The sequence below is a fragment of the Mesocricetus auratus genome, unplaced genomic scaffold (genome assembly GCF_017639785.1).
Source record: "Mesocricetus auratus isolate SY011 unplaced genomic scaffold, BCM_Maur_2.0 Super-Scaffold_100081, whole genome shotgun sequence".
In the NCBI taxonomy this organism is placed as follows: Eukaryota; Metazoa; Chordata; class Mammalia; order Rodentia; family Cricetidae; genus Mesocricetus; species Mesocricetus auratus.
Genome location: NW_024429237.1, coordinates 384256 through 407104, shown reverse-complemented (window position 1 = coordinate 407104; position 22849 = coordinate 384256). Strand labels below are relative to the sequence as shown.

At 49.6% G+C, this 22849-nt stretch overlaps 1 protein-coding gene across 3 annotated transcripts; it reads left to right on the top strand.

Moving 5' to 3' along the window:
* Positions 1 to 57: 57 nt before the first annotated feature.
* Brme1 (break repair meiotic recombinase recruitment factor 1) lies at positions 58 to 22116 on the top strand. 3 transcript variants are annotated; one of them, XM_005087573.4, is made up of 9 exons: positions 59 to 307; positions 733 to 783; positions 9402 to 9576; positions 11808 to 11886; positions 13100 to 13204; positions 16532 to 17671; positions 20112 to 20209; positions 21363 to 21455; positions 21729 to 22116. In XM_005087573.4, the coding sequence occupies exons 2-9, from the start codon at positions 753 to 755 to the stop codon at positions 21853 to 21855; spliced, it is 1848 nt and encodes a 615-aa protein (XP_005087630.2). In that variant the 5' UTR covers positions 59 to 307; positions 733 to 752; the 3' UTR covers positions 21856 to 22116. The 3 variants fall into 3 exon arrangements, with proteins under 3 accessions (XP_021079466.2, XP_040592675.1, XP_005087630.2); XM_021223807.2 differs by lacking the exon at positions 20112 to 20209 and having other exon boundaries at positions 58 to 307; XM_040736741.1 differs by having other exon boundaries at positions 58 to 783.
* Positions 22117 to 22849: the final 733 nt, after the last annotated feature.

The window sequence follows — 22849 nt, the reverse complement described above, 5'->3', positions numbered from 1 at the left end:
CACGAGGCGGCGCACGGCGCGGATACTGCGCTGCGTGGGGCGGGGCCTCGCGGGCGGGAAAGAGGTGGGGGCGCCGCAGGTGTGAGGGCGCGGCGGCGTGACAGCTAAGAGAGCCGTGGCTCCTCACGCCGCGCCCTGTTCTGCCTAGCCTTGTGGAGGTGTGGGGTGTTACTGCTGCCGGTCCCGTGACTGCCGCTGTGGTCATTTACTCAAAACATCACGCAGGTAGTTCAGGCGATTTTTTTCCCCATCGGATCCCAGCCGACCTCGTCCCTCCAAAGCGACTTCCATCTCTGCTGCGGCCCAGGTTGGTTCTGGCTTGCCTGGGTCCCACGGCCCGAAGACACTGGCCAGAAGCGACTTCTGCCCCGGTGGCTAAAGCCCTCTGTGGCTTTGGTGCGTCTCCAGTGGCCTCTCAAAAGCCGCCAAGTGCCCCACATCCCATATACACGAGCTTTGGCGGGCGCCATGGGGGTGGGGTGAAGCTTAGTTGTCTCCAACTAAGAGACTAGAGTAAGGGTCCTGAGGAGGACAGAAGACAGTCCCTCACACGGAAAAGGGGTGTGAATTCCTACCCGGCCGTGGTTCAAGGTGGCTGTGATCTGGCGTCCCACCACGGTCCTCCTGGAGTCCAGCTGACTCCCCCCAGGCTGCCCCGTGGGCCCAGTGGAGAGGGAAGCTTGGGCACAGATAGTGCTGGCAATAGCTGGAGGGTTTGTTTGTTGTTTTCAGATTTCTCAGGGAAAAATAAAATGAATAAGAAGAAGAAGCAGCGGAACTCAGGTATTTGGTTTATTAAAATTAGCTTTTTATTTATTATTATTATTGTCTTGTTTTTTTGGCACAGGGTTTCTTTGTGTAGCCCCCTGGCTGGCCTAATGTCCACAGAGATCCGCCTGCCTCTGCCTCCGAGTGCTGGGATTAAAGGCGTGCGCCACCAACGCCCGGCTTCAAATTGGCTTTTTAATATCCACTTATTTATTTGAGGTACTGGGCCTGGAACACAGGGTCTTCTGCATGATAAGTTCTCTACCATGGAACTACATCTCCGTCCCAAGTTCACCATTTTTGTTTTGGATGTGTGTTTTGAGCCGGGAGGGGATTCTTGCCATGCATGCTGACTAGTTTTATGTCAGTTGGACGAAAGCAAGAGTCACTTGGGAAAAGGGACTCTCAACTGAGAAAGGTTTGCTTGTGAGTTATGTCTGTAGTAGTTGATTGATGATGGCTGTGGGTGGGCCCAGCTCTCTGGGGGCATGCTACCTGGGGCAAGTCCTGAGTTACATAAGAAGGCCCCAGGCAGCTTTCCTCCATAGCCAGTGCTTCAGTCCCTGCAGCCAGGGTCCTGCCAACTCCCTTTTTTAAAAAAAATAAATTTTTATTTAAATTAAAAACAATCTTATTTTACATACCAATCCCAGTTCTCTCTCCCTCCCATGTCCCCCACCCCAACCTCCCATCCACCCCACCACCCCCATCCACTCTCCAGGGAGGGTGAGGCCTCCCACCCTGACTCCCTTTGATTATGGGCTCTGAAGTAAAAGTGTAAGTGAGATAAACCCTTTCTTCCTCGACTTTGCTTTTGGTCATAATGTTTTATCACAGTGATAGAAGTCCTGACTGGTGCATCATGTAGCCCAGGCTGGCCTTGAACTTGAATCTTGCTGCCTCAGCTTTCCAAATGCTGAGATGATAGGCCTGTGGACCAAGCTCAGGTGTTGTGATGTTGTATAGACAGGGTCTCACTGTGAGGTCGCAAAGGAGACTCAGTAAAATGCTTGCCAAACAAACATGAGGACTTGAGCTAGTCTCCAGACTCACCCTTAAAAAAGCCAGAGGCATGGTGACCCATGCTTGTAATCCCAGTGACTTGCTGGCCAACCAGTCTAGCCAGGCAAGTTCCATGTCAGTGAGAGACCTTCATAAAACAAGGTGGAAGCTGAGGGTATGGCTCAGGGATTAAAGAGCTTGCTGTGCGAGCAAGAGGACCTGGGTGTGAATTCCCAGCACTCACATAAAAGCTGGACTTAATGGTGCATATCTCTAACCCCAGCACGAGAGGGGAAGTGGACAGTCCAGGCACAATAGGGAACTCTAGGTTCAGTGAGAGATAGTACTGAAAAAAAAAATATATAGGGCTGGAGAGATGGCTTAGAAGTTAATATCACTGGCTGCTTTTCCAGAGGACCCAAGTTCAATTCCCGGCACCCACATGGAAGCTCACAGACAACTGTGTGTAACTCCAGTTCCACACCCTCTTTTAGCCTCCAAGAGCATGTGTGTGGTGCATAGACATACATGCAGACAAAATACCCAAATAAGCAAAATTTTAAAATGTTAGAAGACACAGATAAAGGAAGACACCTAGTATTGACATTTGACCTCCTCATGCTCACTTACACTCAGGCAAGAACACTGGCATACACATGCAGGTGAACACATACACACACACACCAAAGTGAAAGGCTCTTGAAGAATGACAAGTGGCATTGTGATCTGGCCTATACACCTGTACTCTCTCTCTCCCACACACTATCTGGTTAAGTCTGGCCCTGACCTCTGGGCTCAGGTGACTCTCCTACCTTAGCTTCCCAAGTAGCTGGGACCACCCACCCAGCTCTCTGTAGCACTTAATTTTTGCTTTTCACCAGAATGCTAATATGATAGCCTTAAACTAAAAGATAGCAAAATTTCAGTACAGGCTAGTAATAATACAAATTATGGAGGATTTATAGGAATTGAGGGATGGTTTAGTTGATCAAGTACTTGCCTTGTAATCATGAAGACATGATTTCAGTCCCCACAGCCTATGTAAAAGCTAGGTGTTGTGACACATGCTTTTAATACAGTATTGGCATGGAGGAGCAGAGATGGGTTGAGTCCTGGAGCTTGTAGGCCAGCCAGTCAACCCTACTTAGCAAGTTCCAGGTAAGTGGGAGACGCTGCGTGTAAAACAAGTGGACACAACCTGTCTTGGTTACTGTTCTGTTGTGAGGAGACACCATGACCAAAGCAACTTGTAACACATTTAATGGGGGCTTGCTTACATTTTCTTTTTCTTTTTCTTTCCCAAGGGTTTCTCTGTATTGTTTTGCAGTCTGTCCTGGCACTCACTCTGCAGATCAGGCTGGCCTTAAACTCACAGCTGCCACCGCCACCACCACCACCACCACCACCACCACCACCACCCAGCTGCTTACAGTTTCTAAGGGTGAATTCTTGACCATCAGGGCAGGGCACACAGCAGGCAGGCATGTCACTGATTGCAGCAGAAGCTGAGAGCTTACATCTTCCACATGCAGCGGACCCAGGGAAGATGGCAGGGAGCAGAAGAGGAAGAGAGACAGACAGACTGAGACTAGACCTGGTGTAGACTTTTGAAACCTCCAACAAGGTCACAGCTAATTTTTCTCAAAACAGTTCTGTCACCTAACCAGGGGGGGTGCATGCCTTTAAGGCAGAGGCAGGTGGAGCTCTTGAGTCTGAGGCCAGCCAGGGCTTTACACAGAAAAACCTGTTTCAAAAAACTTAGAAAAGAAGAAAAAACCCAAACTTTTCATTTTGAAATAATTTGAGGCTTACTGATAAATCTCAGAAATGGTGTGAGGAATCCTATCTTTTCTTCTCCAACTTCTAGCATTAATATCTAACAGAATCAAAGGACATTGAGTAAACTGTTAAGAACAGGAAACTGCCGTGTACAGCCAGACTCCCTCAGGACTCCCACTCTACCAGAATCACAATATAACACCTACCAGCAGACTCAATCCCTAGATGACTGAGAATGCCAAGCAGAATGCAAGTGATATGTAAATCATTATATTGTGTTGTTTAGGGAGGTGGCCAGGAAATATCTTTACATGGTTAATATAGGTGCAGTTTTTCTCCATCCATGGTGTAAACCTGTAAATGAGAAACCTATAGCTACAGAAAACTGTCTGCACACAAATACTGGTTCTCTCTCTCTCTCTCTCTCTCTCTCTCTCTCTCTCTCTCTCTCTCTCTCTCTCTCTGTGATATGTGATATCTTAGTGGTTATGTGCAGGTATGTATGTATGTTGAGGTCAGATGTCAGTATCAAGTGTCTTCCTTAATAGCTCTCCACTTTATTTTTGAGACAGGGTTGCTCACTGAACTTTAAGTTCATCAATTCAGTAAGGCTGTTTTCATCCCCCCTCCAAGTAATGGGGTTATAGGCAGATATGTGATTAGCTTGGCTTTGACATGGGTACTAGGATCCAAACTCAATCCTGTCTTCATGACAGCCATCTCCCTACACCCTGTGTTTGTACTGAATACAACCACCACACACCACACATGCCAACTTATCGATTCTGTTTTTGAGTTCTGGGCTCTGTTTGTTGATAGACCATGTAAAATTTCCTCACTTGAGCCCAGGAGTATAGCTGAGTGCTAGAACATTTGTCTGGTATGTGTAAGTAAGGCCCTGGTATCAAATAAGAAAAAAATTCTCTACTTAAAAATAATAGGCGGGCAGTGGTAGCACATGCCTTTCTTTAATCCCAGCACTTGGGAGGAGAGGCAGGCAGATCTCTGAGTTTGAGGCCAGCCTGGTCTGCAGTAGAGCTAGTTCCAGGATAACTAGGGCTACACAGAGAAAGCCTGTCTTGAAGAAAACAAGAAACAAACAAAAAGAAAATAATATAATAAATCCAGGTCAGTTGGTAGAGTGCTTGCCTAATATTATGTGAAGCTCTGTGTTCTATCTGCAGTGCCATATAAACCAGGATAGGTAGTAGACAGCTGTAATCCCAGCACTAGGGAAGTAGAGGGAGGAGGATCAGAGGTTCAAGATTGTCCTAGGCTACATTGTGAGTTTGAGGCCAGCTTAATTACATGAGGCCCTGTCACTGCTGCCCACCCTCCCCCTCAAAAAGGAAAATAAAGATGCCTAATTAAAAAACAAAATAAGCACATGCCACATGAGGGAAATGATCCCTGGGTGCTAGGAACCCAGCCAATGCCCTCTGGAAAAGTAAAGTGCTCTAGCCCCTTACCCAGTGCTTTCTCTGGATGGGTGGTGTCTTAATGTTTCTGTGCTGTGGAGAGACACCATGACCAAGGCAACTCTTAGAAAGGAAACATTTAGTTGAAGCTAGCTTATAGTTCAGAGGTTTAGTCTGTTACCATCGGTGGGAAGCATGGTGGTGTGCAGGCAGACATGGTGCTGGAGAGGTAGCTGAGAGTTCTCCATCTAGACCCACAGGCTGCAGGAAATGAAAGTGAGTCACTAGGCCTGGCTTGAGCTTCTGAAACCTGAAAGCCCACTCCCAGTGACACACTTCCTCCAATAAGGCCACACCTCCTAACAGTGCCACTCCCTATTCAAACCACTACATTGTCTGCTTTTTTATTGTTAGGTAGTCCAGTCTGGATGAGAACTGTGCCCTGCCTCAAGTTCTCAATGTTAGAATTATAGGCCTGTGTGGCCACAGTGACCTTAAAGCATCCAGTTACTAAGGTGTCTGAAACTCAGAGGCATTTTCTTTCCTTGGGGAGGATGAACTTTTATTTCTGAGACAAGGTCTTACCGTGTAGCTTGTTGGTACTTGATATGTAGGCTGACCTTTGCTTCCCAAGTGCTGGGATTAAAAGTGCGTCAGCACACCTGGACAGGAGGGATAAATTTAAAGATTGGTGTACATTTTCTTCTCAGATGTGAGACAATAGCTCATACCTGTTTTGTGCAGAGTGTGCAGGCCACTTGGAGGCATAAGGATTGCCCTGACCTTTGAGGAGAAAACTGAGGACAGCTGGGCCACCGTGGCAGGTCACCCACCTCTCATGGTCTCGAGCTGCAGAGCCCTATGGGCCTTTCTCTGTCCACGGATTCAGGAGAGAAGTAGGAAGGCTGTGTCTAGTGGTGAAAACAGGCCCTTCACTTCTTGCATCTCCAAGTTTTGGTGTGGAACATAAGGTTCTGCCTTAGTTGGTTTGAATTAGTCCTGTGGGACTGATCATAGGAAGTACTGATCATGGCTGTTGATGTTTCTGCCTTTTATTTTGGTACAAATGTCCACTGAGTCAGCCAAGCAAGCTGCTATTTGGGATCAATCTCAGGCAACCAACCAACCAAAGTTATTTATTTATTTTTGCCTTTTGTGGCAGAGTGAGAGGTGAGAACATAAGAAACATCCTTGGAATTCCTGGGTCCACAGTGCCAGCTGGAGCAGGCACCTGTGAGAGGAGGGTTTGGGCAGCAGTCTGAGCAGAGGATGGAACACACCCAGTAGTACTGGACACCTGCGGGATCATAGTGATCACACTGCTCAGCAAATGTACAGCAGCAGAGCAAAAGGACTGGAGAGATGCAGCAGGCATGGCTTAGCAGTAGAATAGTTGCCTGACATGCCTAAGGTCCTCAGGCCCATCCTAGTCCTGCTGTATGTGTGTGTATTCATGTGTGTGCACTTGTGTGTGCCTGTGTGTATGAGGCGCCAGGTGTCTTCCTCAGTCGCTGTCCACTTTATCCCAGCAAGCCCCCGGGATTTGCCTTTCTCCAACCCTCCAAGGCTGGGGCACAGACAGATGCCACATTCATGGCTCTTATATGACAGTGTGGATCTATACTCAGGTGCTCAATCTTTTAAATACCTGAGCTGAGCCTGGCGAGCATCTGACTGAATTCCAGGAAGACAGTATTCAGTTTTGTCTTTTCTATTTTATTCTACTTGTCTGGGAAGAAGCCCAGTATACAGTATATAGTGCACTATAAATATACAAAGGACTCTTGTAACAGGCTTTCTTTGGGGCCACCAACTAGCTCCCAAATCATGACACAGAAAGTTATGAATGTTTGGCCTTATCTTAGCTCTTGTTTTAATCTGTTTCTCTTTAGCAACATTTTGCCTCAGGTCTTTGATTCAGTGTATCTTACTTTCCTATTTCTTCCTTGTCTGCTGGTTGGTGGCTGCTTGGCTTCTGGCCCCAGGCATCTCCCTCTCTTTCTCCCTTGTTGTCTCTTCTCTCTCCTTCCTAGAGCCTAGATTTCTCTTCCTACTTATTCTCTCTGCCCACCAGCCCCACCTGTTCCTCTCCTGCCTAGCTGTTGGCCTTTTAAGTATGGTTTTTATTAGACCAATCAGGTGCCTTAGGCAGGCAAGGGTCTTTCCATAATTAAACAAATGCGGGCATAAACAAATGTAACACACCTTCACATAGTTAAAGTAATATTCCACAGCAGCCTCTTGAATGTGCAGGCTCTGGAGTTGGACCCAATCTCGTTCTGGTTACTTGGTTTTCTAACCTGGAAAATGGCATCACAGGTCAGATGTGTGACAATCCCCAAATTGAGGAAACTGAAGCAAGAAGAGTACCAGTTCAAGGACAGCCTGGGTATACAGCCAGACCATGTCTCAGGATTGGCATCACAGAAGATTAACCTCGAAGTCTACTTTGTAAGGGTGAGGCAGGAGGACCTCTCCTTAAAGGGAGGAAAGAAAATAATCATAAGCAGTTTTAGGCTGCCAAGGGCAAGTAAAGGACATTCCCCTTTACCCTGAGTGACAGAAGGGCATGCCAGTGCCTAAAGGACCAAGGGGCCTCCTTTGCCTGTGGCCCCACTGTTTGCAAGACATGTTCTTCAGGTGTCTAGAGCAGCTTGTGTACTCCAGGGTGTCACTGTCTATGCCTGATGAAGGTTTGTTCTAGGAGCTTGGTTTTGTTTTTGAAACAGGGTCTCATGTAATCCAGGCTGGTCTCAAACTCTTTTTTTTTTTGGTTTTTCGAGACAGGGTTTCTCTGTGGCTTTGGAGGCTGTCCTGGAATCGGCTCTGTAGACCAGGCTGGCCTCGAACTCACAGAGATCCACCTGCCTCTGCCTCCCGAGTGCTGGGATTAAAGGCGAGCGCCACCAATGCCCGGCCTGGTCTCAAACTCTTAATCCTACCTTAGCCTCACAAGTGCTAGAACTAAAGGCATGCACCGCTACACCTGGCTTCTGTGTGTGCTTAGTTATCACTTTAGAACCTGAACACCAGCGCTGTCCTGTACACTCCTCTAGTAAAACAGAGGAGGGAAGAAGGGCAAGCTCCGCTCACGTGTAGCTCAGTCGTGGAGATGGATGACCTGATGCCCCAGAGGCTAGCAGAAACGCTGTCCACTTTATCATGGAAAAAGGGAAGCCATGGTAAGAAGGGGAGGCTCCAGCCAGGCGTTGGTGGCGCACACCTTTAATCCCAGAACTCGGCAGGCAAAGGCATGCGATCTCTGTGAGTTTGAGGTCAGCCTAGTCTACAGAGCGAGTTCCAGGACAGGCTCCAAAACAACACAGAGAAACCCTGTCTCGAAAAAAAGAAGGGGAAACTCACAGGGACCTCAGACCTCAGACATTTGTCTCCACCATTTGAACTGAGACTTGTCACACTTCTCCCAGGGGAGAGAGGGTCTGGTCACACTTGTCCCATCTGGTTTATAGTCACACTGCTTCAAGATTAGTCTCAGGAGCTCTTCCAGAGGACCTGGGTTCGATTCCCATCTCCCACATGGGGCTCACAGCTGTCTGTAAATACAGTTCCAGAGGATCTGATGCCTCCTTTGGCCCCTGCAGATGCCATACATGAACATGGAACACAGACATACAGGCAGATGAAATACCCATATACATAAAACAAAAATTTAAAAATAAGCCGGGCATTGGTGGTGCACGCCTTTAATCCCAGCACTTGGGAGGCAGAGGCAGGCGGATATCTGTGAGTTCGAGGCCAGCCTGGTCTACAAGAGCTAGTTCCAGGACAGCCTCCAAAGCCACAGAGAAACCCTGTCTCGAAAAACCAAAAAAAAAAAAAAAATTTAAAAATAATACAGATAAAAATTTTATCTCAGTCATGGCTAAATTATAGATTAAAGCTGAGGTGATAGCACACCTGTGAGGTTAAACACTTGTAATGCCAGCACAGGGAAGGCAGAGACAATGTTCCCTGGACCAGCCTAGCCTACTTGATGTGTCCCTGTCTCAAACAGCACGTTGAGCGACTGGGAAATCACACCACATGTTCACCACTGGCACAAATAGGTGCACTTACAAGTGGACACACAAAGCCCTTGAATCAGTCTCCAAGATGCAGACCACCCATCATTCAGCATTTTGGAAGTTGGGGTAGCAGGATGGAGAGTTCTTGGTCAGCCTGGGCTACAAATAAGATCCTGTCTCACCAGAAAAGACAAAGAATCTAATTGTTCAGCCACATGAAGGAAGGGGTCCTGGATCTTGAGTGGGACTCGCTTCCATCTCCCCATTACCAGGTTGGCACTAGAACTGGCCTTCCTGCCCACAACACGGACCTACTCACCTAAGTCTAGCTGTGGCCCTCCTGTGCTAAGCTGACAGCCATGCTATTCCTGACCCACATCCCTGCCCCTCACTTCCCTCTCCAAACCAGGGGGTGACCTCCCTCTCTCAAAGCCTCCCAAGAACCCACGGCTGAAGGACCCCCATGGAAGCCCCGAGAGCTCTGTGCTGTCACAGTCACGCCACTCCAGAGAGTCAGAAGACAGCTCTGAATCTGCTGCCTCTGTAGAGCCAGGTGGGGAGGAACCACAACCCACAGCTTCCAGGTAGGTGGCTCAGAACTTTCCAGCAGGCATCTGCTTCAGTCATTCACAGCAAGCCCATGGGAGAGACAAAAAGGAGTGGACCAGGACGACCTGCCACCACTGCAACCCCTGTGGGGCTTGGGCCCAGTTCTTGCTTCTTGTAGTTCTGTTCACCTAGGAGAATGGTCACACTTAACTCTGGTACAATCTCAATCTCAGCCACACTACAGGTTGAAGCACAAAGAACCCATGTAAAAGTCTCAGCATGATGGTGCATGCATAATCCCAGTGCTGGGGAGGTAGGACAGATAGATCCCTGGGGCTCACTATCCAGCCAATGTAACCTAATTGGTGAGTTTCAGGCCAATGAGCGACTCTGGCTCAAAGTGCCCTGAGGATGACACCTGAGGTTGTCTTCTGGGTGCATGCATGTACATGTACACACATACATAAGAAAAACAGGCCAGTCACAGTGACAATGTCTTTAATACCAGCATATGGGAGTCAGAGGCAGGTAGATTTCTGTTAGTTTGAAGTCAGCTGGGTTATATATTGAGACCCTATCTCCAAAAGAAAGGGAGGGAGGGAGGGAGGGAGGGAGGGAGGGAGGGAGGGAGGGAGGGAGGGAGGGAGGGAGGGAGGGAGGGAGGGAGGGAGAAAGAAAGTAGAATTAGGAGGAGCAAAATGACTGTCTGTCTGTCTGGTTTCAGGTCACAGTATTCTTGCTAACAGTGGCACCATGAAGCCACTCATGTTGGCTCTGCAGACTTGTCATGTGAGCCACATCCTAACCTTCCTCCCAGAAGTCCAGCAATTTCACCCTCAGCAGGGATGTACTGCTGTGAGGCTCTCCAGTCTATAGACTGGGGCCTGGGGGACAGTCAACCCCTCTTGAGCTATTTCCTTAAATGGTCACTGAGCAATAGCACCTATGGGACTGGAGAGATGGCTCAGAGGTTAAGAGCACTAGAGTTCAGTTCCCAGCAACCATGTGGTGGCTCACAACCATCCGTAGTGAGATCTAATGCCCTCTTCTGGCATAACATTGTACATCAGATAGAGCATTTACATACATAAAATCTCTCTTTTAAAAAAATAGCACATATACAGAGAAAGACAGAGAAAAGAAAACCAATATAAAAGAAAATGTGAAGAAAAATCTTGCTGGTGTTCCAGAAGCCACACAAATAGCCTCAGTGTAAAACTTGTAATTTACTCTGCAGTGCTGGAATGGAACCCAGCCCTCAGCATGTCAGCACTCTACTGAGATACCCATATCCTAACATTTTTAAAAATGTCTGAGACACTGTCTTACTGGGCAGCCCTGGCTGCCCTGAAACTTGCTCTGTACACTAGCCTGGCTTTGAACTCACAGAGATCTGCCTGCCTGTGCCTTCTGAGTGCTGGGGTTACAGGTGTGCACCACCATGCCTGGTTAGGATTTTCTTTTTCCTCATGCCTCTTTCCCTTGTTTCTTTTTTGGTGTGTGTGAATAGGGGCTGACTTGCAGCTTATCATCTGTGTGGATATCAAAGAAGGTCTGGGACAACCTGTGGTGTCAGTCCTGACTTTCCACGTTTGAGACAAGATGTCTGTTGCTCTGTTACGGACAGGCCTGCTGCTCACAGCTTTCAGGCTTCTCTCTGGTGCCTCCTGGGGTTCTGGGATTACAGCTCTTGTACCACTCCTTTGGCTTTTATATAGGCCTGCTTGTGTGGCAAGGGCTTCTGCCCATGGAGCTATCTTCCCACATTCCTATTTTATTGCTAAGTAATACTGCACACTGTATATGCTTCTTTGTAAATCTCACCCTTTCAAAGCAAACAATCTGCGCCTGGAGCCTAGTGATGAAGCAATTGCCTAGCAGGTACCAGGCCCTGGGTTCCATCCTCATCTCTGTGAGGGGGAAATGGAATTGATATATATTTTAAACCCTAGAAAGGGATCTCCAGGCCCTCCCTGGAAGATTCAGAATTACTCTTCATTTAGGTTCTCATCTCCCTTTTCCTTGAGGAAGAAAGTGTGTCCATGCATATGTGTGTGTGCATTCATGCATGTGTGTATGTGCATTCGCATGTATGTGCATGTGTGTGGGTGTGTGTATGTGTGCATGAGCATGTGTTAGGGATACAATGCATAGCCTCACATACTAGGCTCCATTGCTGGAGCTGCACCTCTGATCTCCCTTTGTCTTGGTTTGTAAGTGACATCTGGAAGGACTTCAAGTCTCTGTTTTGCTTCTCCCCAACCAGCTGCCCTGTGGAGGACACAAGAGCTGTCTCTGACCTCCCAGGGTCACCAGAAGAGCTAGTCCCCCTGCCTCCTTCCCAGGTGAGCATCCTGTTACAGTAAGGTCTATGTCCTGTTCATGGCCAACAGCTCTTCACTGCCCACAGGGATGCAGGGACATAAGACAACTGTTGTGTGTGAGACTACAAGAAAGAAAATCAAAGCAAGGCATGGTAGTACACACCTTTAATTATAGAATTTGGGAAACAGAGGCAGGTGAATCCCTGAGTCCAAGGCTAGCCTGGACTACACAGTCAGTTCTAGACTAGCCTGAGCTACAAGAGTAAAATCTTGTCTCCAGAAACATTGGGGGAGGGTTTGGGATATAGGGTAAGAGGAGGAAAAGTTGGGGAGTTAGCTTAGTTGATAGAATACTTGCCCTAGCATGCATGAAAACCTGGGTTTTGCCGGGCGTTGGTGGCGCACACCTTTAATCCCAGCACTCGGGAGGCAGAGGCAGGCGGATCTCTGTGAGTTTGAGGCCAGGCTGCACCGACAGCCTCCAAAACAATATAGAGAAACCCTGTCTCGTAAAACCAAAAAAGAAAGAAAGAAAGAAAGAAAAAAGAAAACCTGGGTTTTATCCCCAAGGCTACATAAACCAGGCACTCCAGAGGAGAGGACAGGAGTACCAGGAATTCAAGGTCAACCTCAGCTATATATATCAAGATCAAGGCCAGCCTAAGTTATTTTTTTATTTTATTTTTGGTTTTTTGAAACAGGGTTTCTCTGTATTGTTTTGGAAGCTGTGTTGGAACTTGCTCTGTAGACCAGGCTGGCCTCGAACTTACAAAGATCCACCTGCCTCTGCCTCCCGAGTGCTGGGATTAAAGGCGTGCACCACCAATGCTCGGTTTAGGCTGGCCTAAATTATATGAAATCTCATCTCAAAAACCAAACTTCCAGGGGGAGGGACTTAAAATAAGGGGGAACTGGACATGGTGACACACAGCTTTAGTCCCAGCTCTCAGGAAGCAGAGATAGGCCTGGTCTGCATAGTGAGCTCCAGGATAGCCAGGACTGCATAGAGAGCTTGTCTCAAAAAAAAAAAAAAAAAAAAAGAAAGAAAGAAGGAGGAGGTTGAGGAAAACAAGTAAATAGTAAGAACTAGTCTGTAACTGTGAGGTCGAGTGCTTCCTAGTGTGCAGGGAAGTTCAATCCTGAGTACTGAAAAAGAAAAAGAAGGGATGTGTTGGGCTGCTACTTCTAGAGCCCATTCTTCCATGCTGCTACTGTTCTTGTGTCCCTTTTACAGAACTCAGCCAGGAGGTTTGTCCCCCAGTTTGTCAAGTCTAAGAAGACAATAACCAGAAAAGCCAAGGCATGGAAAGACGTTCCAGAGAGCTGCATTGGAAGCCAAGTAAGAGCCTCCTTCCCTTAGTTGGCTGCTCCTGCTGTTAACCTTGGTCTTCCTTGACTCTGCATTGGCTGGTGCTCTGCCTCTGCCCCCAACTGCTAGTACAGTACACTCCAGGTTCCCAGTATGCACTGCGTGCTGAGCAGCCCATCTGAGACCACCGTGTGGACCATGACTTGCAGCTTGCATGGAAATAGTCAAATTCAGAAAGGTAGTATACTTTTCCTGAGAGCTTCCTCTGCTCCTTGAGGGCTTCTGTGCAAGTCAGGAGCATTATAAAAATGTGGGGGTGGAGAGATGGCTCAGCAGTTAGAAGCACTAGGTGCTCTTCCAGAGGACTCAGAGCTGGAGTTGCAGGCAGTTATGAGCCCCCTGAAATGGGTGCTGGGATTCAAACTCAGGTCCTCTACAAGAATACTATACACTCTTAAATGCTTGCCATCACGAATCTTGGGGTTGACAATGTTGCTTTTGACACATGCCCCTGGAGGAGAGTACATCATGGCCTTTGCAGCAGCAGTGTTTGTAATAGTCCCTAACTGGGAATACTCCAAGTAACCTTCAGTGGATGAATGTTAGGGTTGGGGCATGGCTCATTGACAGAGCTTGAGTAGGCAGTACAGGACCCTGGGATCTGTCTCAGCACACAAATGTACATAGATTAATGGGGCTGGGGATGTTTGGTACAGCGCTTGCTCGGCATGCACAAAGTCCCCAGCTCTTGGGAGGTAGGTGGGAATGGGGGTCCAGAAGTTCAAGGCTATCCTGAGCTGTGTATCAGCTTTTGCCATCAGGTTGGGTTTCATGAGAATTAGTCTTGTGGGTGTGGGAAATTGGAGGGTTGGGATTGTAGAGTTAAGGCAGAGAGTTGTTTGGCAGGTGTTAAAGGCAAAGTGGATAAAGTGTGGGAGAGATGGAATGCAACTGTTTATTCTTTTATTTTTTTTCTTTTTCTTTTTCTAGACAGGGTTTCTCTATATAGCCCTGGCTGCCCTGGAATTGTAGACCACTTTGGCCTCAAACTCAGAGATCCACTTGCCTCTGCCATCTGAGTACTGGGATTAAAAGCATGCACCACCCCCAACCTGTGAGAGTGACCACTTATATAGTAGTGATTGGTTAGCACGTCAGCACTGATTGGACAGTGACAGTTCACACCACCAGGGTCTCCATGGAAGAAGCACATCAAAGGAGACACAGAGAGTGCAGACTGTCCTCAGGCCAGCTATGACTACTCACGCTACTCAGCATTCAGTGTTCTGACTTCAGGAGTATGGTGGGCCATACTATTTAAAAGTGTAGTGTGCCTGCCAGGTCATGCCTGCACTTTCTCCTACACCCCCCCATATCAGATACATACACTGTATACAAATATATATATATATATACATGTATATATGTATACATCCCATACACACATAAATGAATCACATACATGTCATTCATACATATCTAATAATCACATACACAACATTAATAATAAAAAAAATTTGCTGAGCAGTGGTGACACATGCCTTTAATCCTAGCACTCAGGAGGCAGAGGCAGGAGGATCTCTGAGAGTTCTAGGCCAGCCTTGTCTACAGAGCGAGTTCCAGGAAAGCCAAAGATACATAGAGAAACCCTGTTTCAAAAAACAAAACAAGCTGGGCAGTGGTGGCTCATGCCTTTAATCCCAGCACTAGGAAGGCAGAGGCAGGTGGATCTCTGTGAGTTCGAGGCCAGCCTGGTCTACAAGAGCTAGTTCCAGGACAGCCTCCAAAGCCACAGAGAAACCGTGCCTGGAAAACCCAAAAATATAAAATAAAATAAAAATTTAGCCAGGCATGGTGGTGCACACCTTTAATCCCAGCACCCAGGAGGCAGAGGCAGGCAGAACTCTATGAGTTTCAGATCAGCCTGGTCTACAGAGTGAGCTCCAGGACAGCCAGAACTGCTACACAGTGAAACCCTGTCTTGAAACAAAAAAGATATTCTCCCTTGGGAGGCAGAGGCATGTGTTTTGAGTTTTTACCAGCTTGGTCTGTGTAGTGAGCTCCAAGCCAGTTAGACTGCCCAGGGAGACCCAGTTTCAAAACCAGTGTACATGCAACAAGAGCAGCTTTAGTGCAAGGTCACGGTTGCTATGGCTGCTTAGCTTCCTCATCATGGTGGCTCTTTCTGGAGGAAAAGGTTGTTAGGCAGGTGGGATGCTGCTAAGATTGGCCCTTAAACTCCTGATTCTCCTACTTCTACCTCCCAAGTGCTGGATTATAGGCGTGTCACCACTGCTGGAAGGTAGGTCTTCCCCAAGTCACACCCAGGTCATGATGTTATACCTGAGCAGCACAGGGCGTCAGCATTGGAAGATGTGGGGACAGGCACAGGGAACTTTCTGTGGAAATTGTTACAGCATGACTACAGTGGCCTCATGGTAGAAAGGCCTCTGTTTTACCACTGTCACCATTGGGTGTATGAGATAGAATCATATATGTGTGCCACCAAGTCCAGCCCAACCCCAGCTGGTTTTGTAATGGTACTTTATTACCTATATGCGTGTGTATGAGTGTATGTGTCCATGTGCCACACTGTGTGTGTGAAGTAAGAAGGCAACTTGTGGAGTCTGTTTTCTCCACCATGCCTTGACAGAAAGTGCCACTCTACCCACTGAGCCTTCTCACTGGCTCTGGTATATCTTATTGAAGACGCTAAGGGGCTGGTGAGTTGGATGGTCAAGTCAAGACACTTGTCACCAGATCTGATAACTGAGAACCCTCTTAGTGGAAGGAGAGTGAACCAACTTCCACAACTCGTCCTCTGGCCTCCATGTGTACACTGTGGCAAGGATATGCATGTGTGCATGCACACACACACACACACACACACACACACACACACACTAATAAGCCAAAGAATCTGAAGTGCCATTGGATCAACTGGAAGCAGAACCTTTAACCTTTCATTGACTCTCTGGGAGTGGGGCTAGAACTCAGGGCCTTTTGAAACTAGGCAAGCGCTCTATTACCATGCAGCCCCACAGCCTTCTGCCTGGATTTTATTTATATATGTTGGTTTTTTAGGCAGGGTTTTCTGTGCCACCTGGATTTTTATGCTATAAGCTCCTGAATGCTTGGTGCTGGCAGGGAAGGATCCATGAAAGGAGGGGTGTGTGTGCTTCCGGTCCTCCTTCTGCCTCAGCATAAAGCTCTGCCTAGAGCAGCTGCTGGAACCCACTGTGGTACCTAATGATGTGTGCAGCCATCTGATCCAGAGGGCAGGGCTTGCAGCAACTAGTGACTCCTTCAGAGTGCTTGGTTATCCAAGTCCGGGACTGAGTCTTCCTATTTCCACAGGAAACATGGCCAGAGCTGGGTGCCCTCCAGGCAGACAGCCAGCCACAAAAGGAGCCCCTGAAGTTCCCTTTCCATGATGCCAGGAGACCAGAAGACCAGACATGGGCAGACAGTACCTGCTCAAAGGAGAGAACCATCTCCCCAGATATTGAAAGCCTAGCGAACAGTGATTTTGAGATGCAGAGGACCAGGGTTCAAGACAGTGATGGCCAGGGAAGACATCTGTCAGATGGCGATGCTGAAGGGAGGCAGGCAGACAGCAGAGCCCCACAGGATGGAGGTGCCCAAGAAGTGGGAACAGGAGCCCAGCAGTCTAGGGAACCCCAGGAAGAAGGCACCCTTTACATTTCAGTATCAGCTCCTGCCTCAGACCCCACTGTGCCTGTCCCCACACACATACTCAGCAGCACAGGTGCAACACCAAGCTGCAGCAACCCAGCAGATGCCTCTCTTACAGACAGTATCATCACAGATGTGAGCTTAGATCCCTCTCTGCTGCAGCAGAGGGCTCCAGAGGTGGCCATGCTGCCAGGCTCTCCCGATGGGCAGACTCCTGGTGCAGGCTGCAGTGGGACTCTGCTGGGCTACATACCTCTTGCTGAGGAGACTACAGCAAGCAGAGAGGAGGCCAGGCTGGAAGACGGGTCCCCTGGTGACAACCTGGCAAGCCTCGCTGAGGCTGCAGTTCCTGGAAAACAAAAGTCCATGGTAGATGCTGGAGATCCAGGCCATATAGAACAGGAAATGAGTCCAGCTATTGAAACCAAGGACTCTGGCTCTGACGGACAGTTGCCAGAAGAGATAGGAACACTGCCTTTAGAGGCACAGCCCATGAACCAAAAGGTAGTGGAGTTAAGCAGCCTAAACTGCCATCAAGACTTTGAGAACCTCAGTTTGTCCCCTGATACCTCCCCTCAGCTAGAGTATAACCATGCAGCTAATGACCTTCCCCAGGGGACCAAGGCCTGTCATAGCAGCCCAGGAATTCCCATAGACCTGGCAGGGCAGCCTCAGTCAGCTCCCAGTACTAGAGATGAGGCTGCATGGCAGGAGTCCTCAACAGTGGAATTAGACTTCCTGCCTGACAGTCAGATACAAGATGCCCTGGATGCCCCCAACATGGAGGCCCTATCTGAGCAGGTAAGTGCCTTCCTGTGTTCAATGCATACACACACGTGCGCATGTGCACACACACACACCCTTGTTGGTGAAATTCGAAGGCAAGATGGGGCTTGAGTGTTTAACACATTTATGCAGCACAGGCATCTGAGTTTGGAGGACTCAAGGCAGCTTTGGGCATGGTGGAGCCTGGTTTTCCTGAAAGGTAGACTTGCTGGCTATCCTTGTGTGACTGCTATGGAGCCCTAGGAAAGGGAGAGACAAGGACTTTGTCCGTCTGGGGCCTGCCTGCTATAACTAGAGCCTTCAGCTGGGCCACCATGCCCAGCATCTGCCCCTGGCTGGCAAGGGGATGTGGAAGACACTATTAGTCACATACCTGAGGGACCCAATGCTGTTACAGCAGATGGGGAAGGGGACTCACTCCTGACCTGCAAAGAGCCCTTGCTCCCTTGAGACTTGCTGGGAATGTTGACATGGTTTTCAGGCAGACACATGGTAATTGTGCTTTGTATTATACTTCCTAAGGGTCTTGTCTACCCACAGCTGCCCAGATGCAGCCTTCCATGCCTCTGAGCCAAAGCCAGACATGCAAGGTCACCTGTTAGCCCCACCTCCTGGGAAAGAGCAGCCCTGCTTTCTGTTGCTATACTGCCACAACCTGAGACTGGGCAGCTCTGTCCTATACAGGGTGTGTTACAGAGGCTCAGGGAGGCCAGGCACCTGCTGGAAAGGAGGAGCCTATGGTGTCCCTGTGTCTGCTGGAGTCCAAAGCTGCTCCGCCTTGGAATGGAGCATGGTGGTCTCCCGAAGGTGATGCGAGTGCCCTCTCAAAGAGCCACAGCCTCCTGATGAGACACTTAGTCCATTCTGACACTTTGAGAGAGGCTTTTCATAAAGACACAACCCCTCAATGCAAGCAAAGAATTTACCTAGTGATGAATCCAAGAAACAGGCAGCCATGCTTCAAGGCCATCGGTTCCATCCTAGCACCAAAGGACTGGAGAAAGAGCCTGCCCTTCCATCCTTGTTGGGGAACTTGCTGAGCTGCTATACTTCTGAACACCTGGCCTGTGGTGTAAGCCAACATGGCTTATTTTAGCACTGTGAGAATCTGGGGTTTCATCCAACCTTTGTAAAGAAAATCTATCAGGACCAAAGGATCCTAGCATTCAGCTTGTGTCAGACAATAGGCAGCACCAGCTTGGGAGTGGTTATCTTTGACACTAGGCATCCCTGAACAAGTCAGGGTGACCCAGACAGTGAGCATGTTCCCATTAGAGGGCCATCAGTAGCCCAGCCCAGCTGGAGGGCAGAGGCTCTGTCTTCCAACATAGGGACACCTAGAAGTGGGTCTCCTGTTGACCTCACAGCCATCTCACCAGAGGGCATGCCTGTAGGTCACCCTGCAGTGACAGTCTGAGCCTTGCATAGTGCTCTCCCACCAGGAATTTGGTGTTTTCCAGTGTTGATCTGAAGCTGGCACAGCTGGCATGGCTGAATGGCATATGTGGGCCCTGGGCTCCATCCCTAACACTTGGAGTAAACAGATCCTTTTGTCCCTCCTACGGTTTGAGCCATCAGCATTTGGCTGAGGTTTGTAGGGCGTATAGTGCCATAGCCCCTTTAGTCAAGACAACAAACACTCCACAGGCATGCTGGGAGTGTGGCCCCTTTTAAGGGGAGATTCTCTTCCCCACAAGTGGGCAGTATGATGGGTAAATGTGAACACCAGATTTCATTTTAGATGGGTTTTGCAAAGATGCCCTGTCTGGGTTCAAATGACCCTCCTAGGTCTGTGCCACCAGTCCAGTACGGTCCCCTCGTGAATTCCCAGCCTAATTTGTAGACTCTTTCCTATACTGGATGCTCATGCCTGAGGCAGGTAACTCGACCTCCTTTCTGCTGCTGACACCTGGGTCCCGAGATGGTGTTTCTGCAGGCCAGAGTTACATGTGCCCCAGTCCCAGGGTCTTTTTCCTTTGTAAGGGGGTGGGATCTCAGTCTCACATGACCACACTCACATAGGGTAGCCTGAAACCCAGGAGGCTGACCCCAGGCCCCAAGTTTCTAGGACTACAACCGTGTACCACCATGCCTGGCCATGGTTTTTGTTTTCTCAAAACAGGTCTTACTATATATTTCTGGCTGTCCTGGAACTCTGTGTAAAACTAGACTGGCCTTAAACTCAGCCTCAAACTCACGAAGATCCACCTGCCTCTGTCTTCCAAATTCAAGGATTAAAGGTATGCACCACTACACCCAACTTTGCTCCAGGATCTTTTAAGATCCTTTGGGACACTTGTACAGTGACTGGAGTAAAACTCATCAGTGTATCATGACACCTGCAGCCTGCTGGAAGGACAAGACAGAGGAGGGCAGAGTTGTCTGGAGCCCTCATTGGCATGGTGCTTCCCTCTGCCAGGCTGGGCCAGTCACACAGTGTCCCCACTCCTTCTAGGGCTTCCCTACAGAGAACCTTCCAGGCCATGACTGGCCTGTCCCTAACCCATGTGCCACTGGAGGATCTCCAAGGGCGCTGGCCAAATCTCAGCCCAGGTAGGCTTCCCAGTCTTCAACCTAGAATGGGAAGTGGGCTGTCTTTCAAACTGCCACGTACCATATGTCCTGAGAACTTAGGTGGCCCATGCTCCACACCCAAAGAAGTGCTTGTCCTTGGGAGCTGGGTCCCCTGGGGCAGTCCCTCCAGTTCCTTAGACTGTCCCAGCCTCTTTGCACATGGGTGCACTAAGAGGGGGCCTGAGTCTTCCTGAGCTCTGGTGTCTAATCAGAGCTAATAACTGCAGAAAGTCTGAGGCTGCCCCGGCCCTGGCCCTGGGCAGACACCCCAGGCACTACCCACCCATTCTCCTCTCAGGCCTCCCTCCTGTTTGTTACCTTCACTTGAACCTGGCCGTGCTTCTACAGAGACTCATGAATGATTTACTGCCAAGTTCCCATTTCCATCAGGCACTCATGAAGGAGGGCTAGAATGCCACCCTGTCCTCCTCTGTCCCCTTTCCCTCCTCCAGTCCCCTGACCACTGTAGCATGTACCCCATCTGCCACTTGTCAACATAGTCCCTTCCCATATACCTCAGTCTCCCCCTTTAGTGTACCAGAAGCAGGTTAGCTGTTACCCACTGTTACTGAGAAAGATCAGGGCTGCCTCAGTGTGGGTCCTGGAGTCCAGGTGATGGCCTATGACTGAATGAAACTCAGTCAGAGCTGAGGGCCTGACAGCCACCCATAAGTTGCCTAAAACCTGTGTGGCAAAACTGGGGCTCTTGAGTACAGTGTTGAGAGACAGGGTCAGCCTGAACGACAGGGCTCCTCCTCTGCCCATGCATACAGGTGCACATCCCTGTAGCATGGTCCCTTCTAGATTATCTTGAGTGCCAGGGACCATGGGGAGCAAATCAGAGGCAAACTGAATGTTGAGAAGGGGGTCGTTCAAGGAGTTAAAATCTAACCATCAAGACAAACTGGGTTAAGAATATTCCAGAGTTCTCAGAGGCACTGGAAGAATGGCCAGGGTCCAGGAGAGGGCAGGTGATAGACACAGCAACAACCCAAGCATGGCAGTATGTGGTGGCAGGGGTTGGAAGTGGGATGTTCTTGGTGTGGGGGAGGGGTGGTTGGAAAGCCCTCAACCAATGAATGGCTGACCATCCTGAGGACTCAGGCCACTCCTTTCTCCCCCCTCCCCTCAGACCCACTATGGGGACCTGGACCCAGGAGGCCTGCAGGATGCAAGACGCCACAGACACAGTGCGCGGCCTCGTGGTGGAACTCTCCAGTCTCAAGTAAGGGCAGCTCAAGTCACCAGAGAGGATAGGGACAGTAGAAAGTGAAGCATGTCTACGAGTGTTGGGGGGGGCATCTGGTGGCCCCACCCCTGGCTGCCTCTGCTTTCATTTCTGTGGTCAGACCCGGACTCCCCTCTGACCGACGTCTGAGGCTGTGCCTGCCCCTGACATTTGTGCACCTGTGCGGAGCCACCTGGCCAGTGTGGTCGAGACAGGGCCTGTACAGTGGGGAGCCCCAGCTAGTGCTCCCTCTTTCTGCTTCTCCTACAGCCGGTTGATCATGAGCACCCACCGCGACCTGGAGGCCTTCAAGCGCAGGAAGGCCAAGCCTCTGCCGTACCTGACAAAAGGGTTGGGGAGCCTTGCTAGAGGGGATCAGGGCTGGAGGGAACTATAGCTGCTCCAGCCTGCGGCCCCAGTGCCCTCCCGGCCTATGGGGTCAGCTTTTCTGGGGCTGCATATCCCAGAGGCTGAGGGCGCCTGAGCTTCATCTGGGAGCCGCCCTCCAGCCTTCAGAGCCAGGCCAAGCTGAGCTGCAGGTGTCTTTCCCTTTGTTCCGGGAGGAAAGAGGTGCTCTGTGCCTGTCCCCCTCCACGCCCCCACCTGCTGTCCCTGTTCCTTTTGGGAAGTCAGGGAATAAATGATGCAGTCAAGAGCCTGTGATTTGCAGCTGTGGTGGTGATGTTCCCAGTCCCTATTTTCTGCCCACAGACCACTCTACCCTCAACTTTCCACAGCTGCCCCCCCCTTTTTCCAGTTATTTCTTTCTCCACCTGCAAGGCTGCCAGAACACAGGTCAGGGGCTCCCCACAGCTCAGTGTCCCAAGTTTCTAGGACGGTGGACGTGTACACGGGAAACATCCATACACACACCTGGAGGACACAAAGCGTCCCTGAAGCTGCTACAGCCAAGTTCCCAGGCAGGGTGAGGTTCCTGCCTACTGCCTAGGAATGAACACTGACCACCCACCCCACCCTACCCCTGTCTCTGGACATGACAGTGTTCAGCTGTGCCAGGAGCAGTCACCCATTTGCAGAAATACATGCCTAGGTTGGCTCAGGCCTCAACTCACAGCAGAGGCAGGGCCTATCCACTCACCCTCTCGATAAGGGAAACCCACTGTAGGAGGCTGGGAGACAGGCAAGGTTATGACTGGAGGGGACAGCTGTCCCTAACTACCTAACCCCTCTCATCTCTGGGCTCAGACTCTGGTTGGTGACTTGGGTTATGCAAGGACTTGCTGCCACCCCAGTGCCACTCACAGGCCCCAGGCAACTAAGGAGCCCTCCTTCAGTCACCTCATCCCTCCCTGCCTTAGCCCCAGAAGAATATAGGCCAGTACGATGAATCCGGGCCGTGTTGTCCTCAGCACCCCCACAGGACATGAGGG